The sequence below is a fragment of the Ipomoea triloba genome, chromosome 5 (genome assembly GCF_003576645.1).
Source record: "Ipomoea triloba cultivar NCNSP0323 chromosome 5, ASM357664v1".
Taxonomy (NCBI): Eukaryota; Viridiplantae; Streptophyta; class Magnoliopsida; order Solanales; family Convolvulaceae; genus Ipomoea; species Ipomoea triloba.
The window spans coordinates 19,515,558-19,528,207 of record NC_044920.1 but is presented as its reverse complement, the minus strand read 5'-3'; the positions used below and the strand labels follow the sequence as shown (position 1 = coordinate 19,528,207).

Genomic DNA, 12,650 nt, shown 5'->3' with positions numbered 1-12,650 from the left:
TTTTTTTCTTTTTGGATTGGGTTGGCCCTAAACCTAAATTGCGGGCTGCTGGGCTAATCTAGCGGGTTGAATCACTAAACAAAAATTGAAAAATAAGAGTGGGTATCCAAATGGACCACAATTGGTGGAGCGGGATGAGTTTTTTTTTTTTTTTTTTTTTTTTTTTTACCTCCCTATCTCTTCTTTACCTAGATCACAACAATTTAGATGGCAATATCCCTTCAAATGTGGGAAACTTTTTGATTTTGAATCAATTGTACTTGTCCAACAACAAATTCAATGGCACCATTCCTCAGCAAATTTTTGAATTGCCATCTTTGTTTGTAATCCTTGAGCTCTCCAGTAATTCATTCACTGGCCCTTTACCTATTACTGAGGGTAGATTGAAAACACTAAATCGGTTAGACATCTTAAGAAACAAGTTATTTGGCGAAATTCCCAAATCACTTGGCGATTGTTTGAGTCTTGAATATCTTGATATGCATGCTAACTTCTTTGAAGGAAAAATCACACCTTCTTTGGCTTCATTGAAAAGCATTAAGCATTTAGATATTTCAAACAACAAGTTGACTGGAGAGATACCGAGAGAACTCCAAAAGGTTTCTCTCTTGAAATATTTAAACCTTTCTTTCAATGATCCAGAAGGTGAAGTGCCCACAAGTGGAATTTTTTTGTGGCAAAAAATATATAATTGCTTGGGAACAAAAAACTTTGCGGTGGTATACCTGAATTAAAACTACATCCTTGTTCTATGAAGAAAAGAAAACATAGAAAGCATCCAAACCTTGTGATTATTGGTGTATCATTCCTTGCCTTTCTAACATTTCTAGGATCTCTTATAGATATTTGCACCGAGCAACTCAAGGCTTCAATGAAACAAATTTTATTGGTTCGGGAAGCTTTGGCTCTGTTTACAAAGGAAGGTTTTAGCAAGGTGGGGATGAACAAGTAGTTGCAATTTAAAGAATGGTGCTTCAAAGAGTTTTCATACAGATTGTAAAGTATTAAGGAACATACGCGATCGAAATCTTGTTCCAATTTTGACTTGCTGCTCAGGCTGTGATTTCATGGGTAATGAATTCAAAGCTCTAGTTTATAAGTTTATGGAGAATGGGGACCTTAGCTTGATACGTGGCTACATTCGCATTCAGATGGTGGAGGGAGAAATAATGTTCTGAGTGTTCTTCAAAGGTTAAACATTACAATTGATGTAGCTTCAGGGTTGTACTATCTACACAATGATTGTGAGCCTCCTATTATTCATTGTGATCTAAAGCCAAGTAACATTCTTCTTGACAAAGACTTAATTGCTAATGTTGGAGATTTTGGGTTAGGAAGACTTTATTCACGAACAATTGAAGATTCATCACAAAAGAGTAGCACCCTCGGGTTAAAGGGGTCCATTGGCTGTATTGCACCAAGTAATTAGAATATCATTAATTAAATATTCTGTGTTTTTTAAAAGTTTATTTTTATGGTTTGACTCTAGCTTACATTTAATTATTTTTTTCTTGACAAATATTTGGATCTAGAATATGGAACAGGAGGGAATCCATCAATTTGCGGAGATATATATAGTTATGGAATCTTTTTATTGAAAATGTTCACTGCAAAAAGACCTACATATGACTTTTCTGGTGATGATTGTAGTAGTCTTTGTGAATATTTTGAGGCAGCATTGCCAGATGATGTGATGAGGATTGTAGACCCGTTACTTCTAGTATGCCAAGAAACAACCATGGAATAAGATCGAGAGAACACCTAGACAATCCTGGCAAGTTGGTGAAAATTGAGGAGCATAATAAGGTGGATGATTTCTTCATCTCCGTGTTCAAAATTGGGCTCACTTGTGCTTCTAGATCGCCAATAGATCGCGCACACATGAAAGATGTCACCACAGAATTACACAGGATTAGAAAGGACTTCTTTGTATAAGAATAAAGACTCTTTTTCTGGTTTAATTTTGTAACTTAGTTTAAGGACGAATCTTATATATAATGTCTGTGTGTCGTTTCAAGTTTTATTCATCATAGATCAGTAGAATGCATTCATGCTGGGCTGCTGACTAGAGTTGTTTCATAAAAATGAAATCTGTAACTTAATAAAAATGTGGCAAACTAGACTAAAAGATGTTGGCTCATGTAGGAGTTGAGTTTGGTCTCGTAAAATATACAATTTTTGGAGATAAGAATTTATTATTGATTTATCCAATTTACAAAATACAGTAACAAATGTATTTATAAGAATGAGTTAATACCCAATATAGTCCTCGACTATAATGCATGGTTTTACTCAATTTAGTCTTAAATGATTTTTTGTGCTCAATTTAGTACTCGACTTTGATGCTTTTACACAATTTAGTCCTCTTGTTAAAAATTTTGTTAGTTAACTATTAAAAATAGGGTTCTAATGGTAATTTCTCATCCTTCATCCTGTTTGGGATGATCCCTTATTCTTCCCCTTATTAAGATCAACACAAAAATGCAAATTTTCGTACCAAACCAACTTCAACCCTAAATAAATAAATACAGAGTAAATAAATATTTGGGTACAAATATTTACATTTCTGTGTGGATCTTAATAAGGGGAAGAAGAAGAAATCATCCCAAATGGATGAAGGGATGAGAAATTACCATTAGGATCCTATTTCTAACAGTCCATTAACAGAATTTTTAACAAAGGACTAAATTGGATAAAACCATCAAAGTCGAGGATTAAATTGAGCACAAAAAGTCATTTAGGGTGAAATTGAGTAAAATCACTATAGTCGAGTTAGGTATTAACTCTTATAAGAATACAAATAGTCTCACATGCTCTATCGGGTTGAGGCATGGGGCCCTTATGGTTGGGTTGGGGGTTCAACATTTTGGGGTAAGAATACAAAGAGTCCTAGTTAGGTCAAGAATGAAACAAGGTAGAATTATAATAATACACAGAGAGAGAATCCATTTCTCATGCGCTCACTATCGATTTTGAGCCTGCAATATATCGATTTCTTCGTTTCACTACGAACAGTGCGAATCTACTTTGACCCGACCTAAATCGAAAGTTGAACCCCCATATATTTGTACTACAAAATAGAAACTTACATGACATTTTATGCTAAAAAATCCAAAAACACATAATAGTAGGCAAATTATGCTATGGACCCTGGTCCACCTTACAAGGTGGACTCGAGTTCATATTCATAATTTTAGAATTATAGGTTTACAATTTTAAAGTTTTATGTTCACAATTTTAGAACTCTATATTCACAGTTTTAGATCTGTATATACAAAATTACATTACTTAATATTCACAATTTTTGAACTCTATATTCACAATTTTGTTATATAGATTCTAAAATTGTGTTATATTGTTGAATATAGAGTTATTAAATTGTGAATACATAATTTTGTAATTATGAATATAAAGTTCTTTAATTGTGAATATAGAATTTCAAAATTATGAACATAGAGTTCTAAAATTGTGAATATAGACCCATCCACCTTAGTTCAATGGCATAACAACCCATAATACTATACATTCAATTAATACTATACATTCAATTAATTAATTGGTTAGATTTAATATTTTAGTCACAAACATTGGCTTTCAAAATGTTTGTCCAATTCAAAGTCACTTTTAAACTTAATGAAAACAATTTTAACTAATTGCCTGCATTTTCTTTTATTTACTTTAATTTTATTTATTTTTTATTTAAGTTTATGTGACAATCCAAATAATCAAAATATAGTTTACTTGGCGAGCCACAGGGGCATTTATCGGCACTTACTGGAGTAGTAACCGGGTAATGGGGTCAAACGATTCAAAATCGTGGGTTCATGTGTTCAATTGCATTTTTAAAGAAGCCTAATTGACTTTTACACAAAATATTTAGGTGCCTATTTGTACATTTTCCCTAATAATAACAGCAACAACAACAATAACAATAGAGATTTGAGGTTTTTATGAATGTTGGGATCAACAAAAAATAGGAAAGAAATCCAAAATAATTGTGAATGCCCTTATGTGCACACATACATATATCATTCAGTATAAAGGGTCTTGTTTTCTTTTGAATGTTTATTCCATCTCTTTTACTTAAAATAATTAAACACAAATACAATTTCTAAAATTTATTCAATAAAATAACATTTGTATTTTACTCCACATATATTCCATTTTTTATGGAATATCATTTATATTTTCTCAAAATCCATTTTGCAAACCAATATGTTGTAAAAATATTTTTGATTTTGTTGGAATTTTAACTTTAACATAAAATGACATAGAAAGTGACTATTTTGTGGTACAAATATGTGGAGTTCACTTCCAATTTTGGTCGGGTCAAAGTGGATTCGGGTTCTCTGTCGTGAGATGAAAATATTGATATATTGTACGCTTAAAACAGAAGATGGGTGAATGAGAAACTCATCAAAATAGTCCCATTTGCGTTGAAAATGAAGGTGGAAAGAGACTATGTAAAAAGTACTTGTCCCGGCCCACATAGGTTTGGAAAGTGTGTTTGCACCACTATATATATATATATAAGATGCTTTTAAAGGGATGTTGAACAGTATAGCATAGAGACCTTCTCTCGTGCACAGGAGTTGTAAATCAAATCCTCTTGTACATCGACATGAGTGTCAAGAACTTAGTTTTCGTGGGTACTGCTAGAAGTATTATTTGGAGTACCATTCTGGCAGTATTAATTCTTATCCGTAGCAATTAATTTTGAATAGTATTAATTCTTATCCGTAGCAATTAATTTTGAATTAATCCCACTTTAATTTTGAGAATTAAACTCCAGATTAAAGTTGCACGTTAACTTAGTTTTCGTATGTACTGCTCGAATTACTGTTCATGGGTACTGCTCGAAGTATTATTTGGAGTACCGTTCTGGCAGTATTAATTCTTATCCGTAAGAATTAATTTTGAATTAACACTTTAATTTTGAAATCAGAATTAAAGTCCAAATTAAAGTTACAGGGTTACATATTTGATTTATTTTAGATGTTAATGCCAACTGTTAATGCTATTAATTTCCACATACTATATAAGCTTTGGTGTTGGGTAATTGTTTGGCTGATGATTTTGAACTCTCAACAACTGAAGTTTTCTCTCTTCCTCTCTCAACTCTTTTCGTACACCAAAAATATCTGCCAACATTTTCGTAAATTGTACGGAGTGCTCAATTGTTGTTGTAGTTTGCCGGACTATATGTTTTACTGCTCAAACACTATAGTAGTAACCCTTTTTGTCCTGGGAGACTGACGCTCCAATGGTCCTAGCACCCTCGGAAGGTAACGAATTGGTTTTAAGGAAAGTGTGAAGTACACACAACTTGGATTTTCTCTTTTCTTATAGCTGGGTTTGAATCTCATATTTCAAAACCCCTTCTTCGTATTTATTGCTTTTGTATAAATAAATTCTTGGTTTCGTACCAAGTTTGGTGGGATTAATTTTATATAAATTAAATCCCTTGTTATTTTGGTTTCGTACCAAAATTTTAGTTGGAATTAATTTTCTAAAATTAAATTTCATTTTTCGTTGGTGTGTGTGGGGTGGGGAGTGGGGATGAGTTATAGTGCAGAAACTTGCTCAGGAGCGAAGATGCGGTTAGATTTGAACTGTTGATCAAATCTAGATCAACAGCTCAAATCAATGAATTTTTTTTTACAAAACCAGAACGTATAATAACTAGTACTCAAACTTGTATCCAATCTTGTACTCAATTCTATACTCAATTTTGTACTCTTTCTAGTGTTACTTTCTTTCACCCCTTCCTTCTTCTGTTAAACTTTACCCCCAAAATCGCCACAAAAAATCTCACCTTAAGAAGGAAAACAACATCTTAAGAAGGAAAACAACGCATATTAAGAAGGAAAACCAAACACACCTAAAGCCTTAGGCCGACGCACCTTAAGTTTCAACAACTGATGCACCTTAAGCATATAAATTACGCACCTTAAGAAAGAAAACCACGAACATAAAGAAGTAAAACCATGTACCTAAAGCTTTAGACCGACGCACTTAAGTTTTTACCACTGACGCACCGTAAGCACATAAATCACACACATTAAGAAAGCAAACCACACACCTTAAAAAGTAAAATAACGCACATAAAATTTTAAATCGACGCACCTTAAGTTCTCAACTGAAGAATTGATGCACCTTAAGCACAGATCCCATGCACCTTAAGAAGGAAAACCAAGCACCTAAAGCTTTAGACCTACGTACTCAACAACTAACGCACCTTAAGCACAGAAACCACGCGTCATAAGCAGAAAAATAGATGCAAAAAGATTAAATTGCCACCGTATTTTGTGGCCCTCATCTCATCGCACGCGAACCCATTTAATCTATTTTTCCGTCCGTTCAACGGTCCATGTCCACCTAACTAATCCCCACTCGCTCTGGGAGGCACGGGAACTGGTTCAAGGGGAATCATCACTTGCCACTTGAGCTACCACATTGAGTTCTATAAAAGTAAATATTACTGAATAATCCATGTGCTTAAAGATCAGGTGGATACAATTTTTGAAATCTATTCAATGAAATAAACTTCATATTTTATTTCTTATCTATTCCATTTTTTATGGAATAATATCACTTTTATTTCTTCAAAATTCATTCTATGAACCAATGTTATAAAAGTATTATTGTTCATTTTAGTTGGACACATATTTATAAAAGTGTATTTACTATATTGTCCATGTGATTACAAATCACTGGACATATATTGAAACTGATCTGTTTGTCCTTCTTCCTGTCATTGTTTACCAATATATATAATTGATTTCTAGCATTTGTCAACTAAATACAAGTTCAACACAATTTTAAACATGCCACAACACCCAAACAATTATATAATGATATAAAAAACTTAGGAAATACGCATGAATACTGAAATACTCACTGGCTAGTGGATAGCTAGCAATATATATAAATATCTAACATTTTATTAAGAGAGATTTAAGTATTTAACATGCATGCAATACATATTACATAAACAAAGGTGCAACCCTATTTAATTTAATTATTGAGGAAATGGGAATATTATTGTGACGGATATAATAATAATAATCACGCACAAAAGCCTATAAGCAAAGATACTTCATAATAACAATAAGCAAGTGTGCTACAATCTCGACAATCTTCGTCAGAGTCACACTGTCCACAGCCAACTCTTGGCTTGCCTTCCTCGTCCTTCGTTTCTGATGGCAGAGCTATAAAACACCACATTTGGGGGAAAGAAATTAAGCCACCGAACTCGAATAAGCTCCAAATTCATTCATGAACCCGGAATATATCATTTATCACACAGACGACTGAGGAAGATGTATGTATAGATAGGATAAAGAATTAATTACCCAGAGTGGATTGAAATCCAACACAATGACCAATTCCAGATCCAGAATTCTTGTTCATACAGAAGTTGCCAGGGTAAGCACTATTGCTTCTGCAGTCACTGTGAGATTTGCAGAGCTGCCCAGTCATGAACGTTTGAAGCTTGTTTGGTCCTATAGACATTTTTGCCATCAAACTTGATGGCAACACTGCATGCAACAAACAAATATACATATTATAGAGAGAGTGAAGAGAAGCAGTGAGTGATCTAATATGTATGAGGGAGAGGAGAGAGAAGTAACAAGATAATGTCGCCATGAAAAGCACTAGGAAGCAAGCTAGCTTCAGTGAAACTCTTTCCATCTCTTGATTGTAGTGGTGTCTGGAGGAATGAAGGATTTGCAGACTATATACAGGGGAATCCTAAATTATTTTCGGATTTAGAATGATACGTGTATGGTAGGAGTAAAATGCCCGTCAATTTTTAATTTTATTGCTCGGACGCACATGGGATATGTACTACTATTGCCTTTCTTGCCAGTGATGCACTGATAATGCCCCCAGGCCCAAGTTGTTTCATCCAGTAATTTGATTTTGTTCTATTTGTATGTTACTTTCTGAACTCTTGAAATTATTTCTCCTGCAAATAGGACATTGATCACAGATTACAAATGCACTCATCTTTGGATTCTTTGGTACAAAGGCTATACGAGAGTATGATTATTTACTTGAATATATATATTGCAGACTCATATATCTTATTATCTTCTATTGACGTAATGATGAATGTCTTAAACCTATGCTTTTTCCTTGCACATTTTGTTATTTTTTGCTTTTTACTCATTATATTATGGAGTCATTTTGGTCACTTATGGATTTATTGCTTGTGTTAGGTGATTTGATATAGAAATGATGATTTGAAGCATTTTACGAAGTTTTGATCAAGTTTTTGGTATCGCCTTAACACAATGAGCATTGGATGTTTTAGAATGGATCGTGACGTGACATGCAGCTAAGGAGAGCACCAAAGCGACCCACGAAGTGGCCGAAGACCTACCAGAAGAGCCACGACATGTCCACGCCCGAGGAAACCAGGCAGAATTTCTGCCTGGTGACCACGGGCGTGGCCAGTGCTCTGCAACCTTTTTGCAGTCCGTTTTTTACCCTTTAAAAGGTATTTTTTCCACCCAAAAATGCTATCTCTCATTTTATCTTCAATTCCTAGCTAGGGTTTAGATAGAATAGCATAGAATAGGATAGAATACTAGTTTCCTTTCACTTGCAAGCATAAAAAACATTGCAAAAGTTGGATCCAAAAGCTCAATAGTGAAGTTCTTCTTATCTATTTCTCCTTTTGATTTCTCTTTATGCTTTCATCTACTTCTTTAATATTTTGCATCTATTGTTATATTATGAGTAGCTAAACCATTTGGGACTAAAATTTGGTTTGATTTCTTGCTATTGATGCCTATATAAGTTGTATTGCATAAAGGGGATTATTTGAGTGTTCTAGGGTTAGTTGTGTGAATTGGATTTGTTATGAAATTGTGTATAATTGTTGGATCCCTTTTATATGCATGATTTGGAGTCTGTTTGTTGCTACGAGAGTAGAGCTTGTACACTAGCCACACATTCACACACTTAATGCCCAATACGAGAGTATTTCGGGTATTAAGGAGTATTTATGCTTTGTGTTCTTGTTTAGGCAACTTTAGGATGGATTGTCACGAGAGTGGAGTTCATAGTGAGGTTGCAAGTCCAAATAGCTATGAGAGTGGTATTTGGACATTTTTGTGCATCTCACTTACCCTATGCCTTGTTTTAATCCCCTAATCCTAAGTAGTATAATTGGCATCTTAGCTTGAATCAACCAAGTCCCCGGTCCTTGTTTAATTTGTCTTTTCCTAAACCATATCAACCAAACTCTTTAAGGATAGGTCTAGCTTCTATAAGAATAGTTTTAGCTTGTGCTTAACTCTACATTGCATCAATTCCTAACATTACAAGAGTCATCTCCAGTGGAACGATATCTAAACTCTATACTGTAATTTGATACTTGAATGGACCCGTGAAAAAGTCCTTATCAAATTTGGCGCCATTGCCGGGGATGGCTTGGTTTTGATTGTTTTGTGGTAGTTAACATTAGTGAACGACTATTCTAGGAGACTAGTCCATTTTTTTTTAATTTTATTTTCCGTTTTACCCTTTGCTCTAGTTTTCTTTGTTTGAAGGGACATTCTTGAACTTATAAGCACACAAGATCCAAGGGAGGTGGAGGCTTGCAACCACTTGACTTGGAAATTGAGAGAGGTGTTAAGCAAAGGAGAAGGGAGAATCGTGTCGTTCTTCAACAACAAAGGGTAGCCATGGAGAGCACGAGCCAAGGAGTTACTCGTGATACTCCGGAGCAAGAAGGGGAACACCATGTTCTAAATCCCCAAAATGATCCAAGGAGGGCTCCGGTACAAAATGATTATCAATAAGTCCCTATTGAGGAGCATGATCATATTCCTCCTCAAATGCCTAGTCCTCGACATCAAGGGCTGCCTTAACAAGGCTATCAACCACCTCATGAAGATCAACCTCTTGTGGATGCACCTCAAAGGAATCCTCCTCATGCTCCACCGCCATACCATCATCCATATCCACCTCATCCTCCTTATCACTATGGATACTATTATCCACCGGGACCACCACCACAACCTCAAGTGCCCCAGGCTCAAATGCCACCACTGATAGGTCCCCAACAAAGGAGGAGATTGCTTGACTATGTTGCGGGAGATATTGATGAGGAGGATAGTATTTACTATCTTGGAGTTGAAGCCAACAATTTTGAGATAAAGCCGGCAATGATTTTCTTGATTTCTAATAATCAATTTGGAGGCTCAAAGAGTGAAGATCCTACAAGTCATATGAGGCAATTTCTAAGGGTTTGCAAAACCTTGAAGATAAATGGAGTTTCAGTTGATGCCATCATATTGAGGTTGTTCCCATTCTAACTTAGGGATGATGCACAAGTGTGGCTTGATTCTCATTCGGCCGATCATTTCCAAACTTGGGACCAACTTCACCATGAATTTATGAGAGACTTTTATCCACAGTCAAAAGCTTCAAGGTTAAAGAATCAAATCCAACAGTTCAGACAATTGCCTTCTGAATCTTTGTATGAGGCATGGAAGAGGTATAAAAATCTCCAAATACAGTGCCCCCATCATAATATGTCCACCGGTGATTTGATTGTTTCTTTCTATGAGGGTCTGTCTGATAACTCCAAAGTGATTGTGGATTATTCTTCAAATGGTGCTTTCATGGAACTAGAGCCCGATGATGCTAAAAATTTGCTTGACAAGCTAAGATTTGCTCCAACAGTGCTTATTGGTACAGTGAGAGGTCTACTCAGAAGCTAGGGGTTGGGATCTATGAGATTTATCAAGCTTCTGCTTTGGCTGCCAAGTTAGATTCGGTGGTGCACATGGTTCAAAAGCTTGCTCAGAATCAGACTCAACCACCGGCAGTCACTACTCCTCCGGCCACTACTCATGCGCCAGTTCCTATTTTTGCGCCACCACCGGTACTACCCTATCATGCTTATGCTTCCTCTACTTGTTGTGAGATTTGTGGTGGTGGTCATGATTCAGTTGATTGTTATATTCTTGAGGCCGGTTCACAGGGTACACATGGTGCTATGGTAGAACACGTTGATCATGTTGATTATGGGAGATCTTCGGGGCCATATCAAAGGAGTTCCCCACATCAAGGCAATACTCATCCTGGTTTTTCTTGGAGCAACCCATCAAGGACTGCTAATCCTACAGGTGTTGCTAGAGGACCAACTCCCGGGTTTCAAGGTCAACAAGGTTACAAAGGGAATTATCAAGGGACTCAACAACAGTGGAGACCGAATCAAGGATATCATGGTCAATCAAGTTATCAAGGCCATCAAGGAGGACCTAGCCAATTTGGGTATTATAGAAATCAATCTCACCCACCAAGAGCTACAGTTGAGGCACCCAAGGGGCGGAGTTTGGAGGATTTGTTTCAAGCTATTCAAAATTTGAATGCCAAAGTTAACCAAGTGGCCGCGCATAACAAGATGCTTGAGAGTCAAATTGCAAATCAAGCTTCACCATCAAGTAACAAGGCTATTGACAAGCTACCGGCATACTCCAAAAATCCTAGGGAGCAAGTCAATGCTATCACTACTAGAAGTGGAAAACAACTTCAAGACCCACCATTAGTAGTTGAAAATAGACTTGATGAAGTGTTGAAAGACAAAGAGCCTAATGAGGATAAGCTTGTAGAAAATCAAGATTTTGAGGGTAGTGGATCCCAAAAAGGTGGTGATGATAAAAATAAAGAGGTTGAGAAATATATTCCTCCATTGTCGTTTCCACGACGCTTGAGGAAAGTGAATATGGATGAGAGAAAAATGAAATTCTTTAATTTGATCAAGCAATTGAATATCTCCATCCCCCTTCTTGATGCTTTGACTCAAATTCTATCTTATGCAAAGTTCTTGAAGGATGTTCTATCCAACAAAAGGAAGTTTGAATAACAAGCCACCGTGGCCATGAGTGAGGAGTCAAGTGCAATTATTCAAAGTAAGATCCCACCAAAGTTGAAAGATCCGGGTAGATTTTCTATCCCATGTGTGATAGGGGGTACGATGGTGAGTGAAGCATTGTGTGACTTGGGTGCAAGTGTGAGCCTTATTCCATTCTCCTTGTGCAAAAAGTTACAACTTGGGGATCCTAAGAGCACTAACATGACAATTTAGTTAGCAGACCGTTCAGTGAAGCACCCCGTGGGAATTTTGGAGGACATACCCGTGAAGATTGATAAATACTTTATTCCCACAGATTTTGTAGTGCTTGATATTGAAGAAGATGAAAATATTCCAATCATACTTGGTAGACCCTTTCTTGCTACAGCAGGTGCAGTTATTGATGTGAAGAAGGGTACCTTAATGATTGAGGTTGCGGATGAAAAGATTGAATTCAACATTTTTCATAAGGCTAAGGATCATCTATGTGTGGGAGAGTGCTTAAGGGTGGATGCAAGTAAAAAATCAATTGTTGATTGCACTTTGATGAACTTGTTTGGCAACGATGATGTTCATGATAAAGGAGATGACACACTTTCCAAATCCACGAAGCATAAGAAGAAAAAATTGAAAGTCATGGGATTTGGAAATATGGCTTCAAGCATAGGAGGTGAACCCCCCGATGAGGATAAAAATGTGCAATTTGAACCCTCCAAAGTCGCCTTAGCAGTCCAAGGCGAAAGAAAGAAATCAAGGTCCTCTTCAATGCACAAGA

The 12,650-nt window shown here is 36.1% G+C and overlaps 3 protein-coding genes and 1 non-coding gene across 4 annotated transcripts in view; 2 read left to right on the top strand and 2 right to left on the bottom strand.

The window, feature by feature from the left end:
• Positions 1-1,747, top strand: part of LOC116020355 (cysteine-rich receptor-like protein kinase 6) — a 2,742-nt gene extending 995 nt beyond the window's left edge. The window contains exons 2-5 of the mRNA XM_031260832.1: positions 502-645; positions 831-923; positions 1,152-1,421; positions 1,533-1,747. Coding sequence (XP_031116692.1) covers positions 502-645; positions 831-923; positions 1,152-1,421; positions 1,533-1,747 — 722 coding nt within the window. The remainder of the gene's footprint in view (positions 1-501; positions 646-830; positions 924-1,151; positions 1,422-1,532) is intronic.
• A 5,139-nt stretch (positions 1,748-6,886) lies between these two features.
• Positions 6,887-7,730, bottom strand: LOC116021096. The gene is made up of 3 exons (XM_031261704.1): positions 7,635-7,730; positions 7,356-7,541; positions 6,887-7,211 (listed from the first exon to the last, which is right to left on the bottom strand). The coding sequence occupies exons 1-3, from the start codon at positions 7,693-7,695 to the stop codon at positions 7,069-7,071; spliced, it is 390 nt and encodes a 129-aa protein (XP_031117564.1). The 5' UTR covers positions 7,696-7,730; the 3' UTR covers positions 6,887-7,068.
• A 2,682-nt stretch (positions 7,731-10,412) lies between these two features.
• On the top strand, positions 10,413-11,887 carry LOC116020354. Its single transcript, XM_031260831.1, has 2 exons — positions 10,413-10,513; positions 10,702-11,887. The coding sequence occupies exons 1-2, from the start codon at positions 10,413-10,415 to the stop codon at positions 11,885-11,887; spliced, it is 1,287 nt and encodes a 428-aa protein (XP_031116691.1).
• LOC116021329 lies at positions 10,446-10,552 on the bottom strand. The gene has a single exon (XR_004098989.1). It is a non-coding gene; the product is annotated as a small nucleolar RNA R71 (small nucleolar RNA).
• Positions 11,888-12,650: the final 763 nt, after the last annotated feature.

What these genes read in the sequence shown, in the direction of transcription:
- LOC116021096 (XM_031261704.1), bottom strand. Translation starts at nt 7,695, where the DNA reads ATGGAAAGAGTTTCACTGAAGCTAGCTTGCTTCCTAGTGCTTTTCATG. An exon ending in TTTCATGGCGACATTATCTT is followed by an intron (nt 7,542 to 7,634) that starts GTTACTTCTCTC and finishes TGTTGCATGCAG; the next exon opens with TGTTGCCATCAAGTTTGATG. An exon ending in TGGATTTCAATCCACTCTGG is followed by an intron (nt 7,212 to 7,355) that starts GTAATTAATTCT and finishes GGTGTTTTATAG; the next exon opens with CTCTGCCATCAGAAACGAAG.
- LOC116020354 (XM_031260831.1), top strand. Translation starts at nt 10,413, where the DNA reads ATGAGAGACTTTTATCCACAGTCAAAAGCTTCAAGGTTAAAGAATCAA. An exon ending in TTGTATGAGGCATGGAAGAG is followed by an intron (nt 10,514 to 10,701) that starts GTATAAAAATCT and finishes TTGCTCCAACAG; the next exon opens with TGCTTATTGGTACAGTGAGA.